General features: G+C 43.3%; 1 protein-coding gene across 1 annotated transcript in view; it reads left to right on the forward strand.

The window, feature by feature from the left end:
- map6d1 (MAP6 domain containing 1) overlaps positions 1 to 1,332 on the forward strand; it is a 7,814-nt gene extending 6,482 nt beyond the window's left edge. The window contains exon 3 of the mRNA XM_014023266.1: positions 773 to 1,332. Coding sequence (XP_013878720.1) covers positions 773 to 850 — 78 coding nt within the window. The 3' untranslated portion in view covers positions 851 to 1,332. The remainder of the gene's footprint in view (positions 1 to 772) is intronic.
- The last annotated feature ends 553 nt before the right edge of the window (positions 1,333 to 1,885 follow it).

Genomic DNA, 1,885 nt, shown 5'->3' on the forward strand with positions numbered 1-1,885 from the left:
GCTTGAAGGTTTGAAGAGAAAGTGGTATTAAGAGCAAGTGGATCAGCAAGAGACGAGTTGGGGAGGGTGGGGGGTATAAAACTATCTAAAAGATGAAAAGAAGGAGCTGCACCAYGTGAAAGATAAGTGACAGAGAACAAGAGAAACGGAGGCAGAGGAGGGGAACGGAGTGCAACGTTTGATGGATTATCTGGTAAAGTGCAACGCTGCACCCGCTTTGCAGTCTTGTTCAGCACCGGTCTAATTTAGGAGAGAAGCGGGCCTCGCTGCTGCACAGAACAGAAAAAAAAAAAAAGACCGTGTGGATGTAGAGGGGGTGAACAGACTCGCACACATCAATTGGTCTTACTGAACGAGGCGTACAGCTTTCCCTGCCACCCACTGCGCTGTGAGGTCACGCTCWAAAAAGGTGCAGGGAGCAGGAGCTGACGCCTTCTTAAACCTGCCTAAAAAAAAAAAACATAAAATAAAAGTTAAACACATTTTTATTGACTGATCCTAAATTTTTCCTGCTAGAAAAAAAAAGGTTAATAAGATTCTGCTGGCTTTTTAGAGAAGCTTCCATCAGCAGAACAGCTCCAAGATGTAACCCAGATCAGTCTGCTGCTGCTCTGACAGCAGGCCTGATGCTTCGTGACGGCACCGTCCAGCTCGTCTCTTCTCATTTCACGGGTGCAAGTGAACCCGCCGCCGCCCTGTTACATCTGCCYCCGACTGCAKTAAAAGTCACCTCCCCTCYTCTCCCCTCTCTCTCTCCTTCTCTCTCGTTTAGGAGCAGCTGGTGAGGACCAAGCTCTCGCCGAACCCTTCTGCTGTCTTTCAAAGCGGATCGAGGGTCTTCAACATCTGACGGCYGCTGCAGATCCCCCTCCCAAGGTCGCCCCAGCTCCACTTTGAGCTCAAGTTTTCAAGGATTCAGCATGGGGGAGTGGGGGGTGTTTCCAGTCCATTCCACAACACAAGAATCTATGCAAACGGGAATGTAATAATGTGAAAACTGTCCCAAGCACAGAGATATAGGACACCACCATTTAACTCCTCCCACCACCCCCCAGTCCCTGCTGCTATGGAAATAAATATGCATGTAACAGGATAGTTTAGAAACATCTTTTTATTTACAGTCATGTGAAAAAATAATTAGGACACCCGATGAAAGCCTGTATATATTTTTTTAACATATTTGGACATATTTAATATCAATATTAACACTGAGGGGTTCAATTAATAGGACTAAACAATTAAAACACTAAAAAAGGCCTTTTTACAACTTTATGTAAAACGTTATTTAAAAAGAATGCAATTTTTGGTGAGGAATAAATTACGACACGCCTACATATTGTCCCACTTGAGATYACATCACACGATGAGATCATCGTTAGCCTGTGTTTTGAGCGAGGCGTGCCCTGATCAAACCTCAGAAAAATGAGTAAAAAGTGAGTGAGCACCAAGGTGAGATCCAGGGAGCTGTCCGAGGCCCTCAGAGAGATGACTGTGGCTGCTTATGTGTCTGGTGGTAAGGGATTTCAAAAGATCTCAAGATTTTGCCATTAGCCATTCCCTGTCCAGGAAATTGTTTAAAGGGATCCATTATTAGTTGTAACATTAGACTTTATTTGATAAACATTTATTTTAACTGTAAAATAAGGACCGTAAACATACTGTTTTTATATTTTTTAAACTAAAAGTTAAAAAAATATATTACATGGACAGGGCCATTTTATTTACACACAAAGCATTCTGGGTAAACGATGACGTGGATAGGTCATCGGTGTGAGTCTGCTAGCAAGCTGTATCCACCCTGAAGGTTAATCTTGGACAATATCTGAAGATCGACTCTTTTAAATGAAACCAGAGAGCGTTGACAGAGAGGAGAAGGTAGAAATGA

This window comes from Austrofundulus limnaeus, unplaced genomic scaffold, assembly GCF_001266775.1.
Source record: "Austrofundulus limnaeus strain Quisiro unplaced genomic scaffold, Austrofundulus_limnaeus-1.0 Scaffold361, whole genome shotgun sequence".
NCBI lineage: Eukaryota > Metazoa > Chordata > Actinopteri > Cyprinodontiformes > Rivulidae > Austrofundulus > Austrofundulus limnaeus.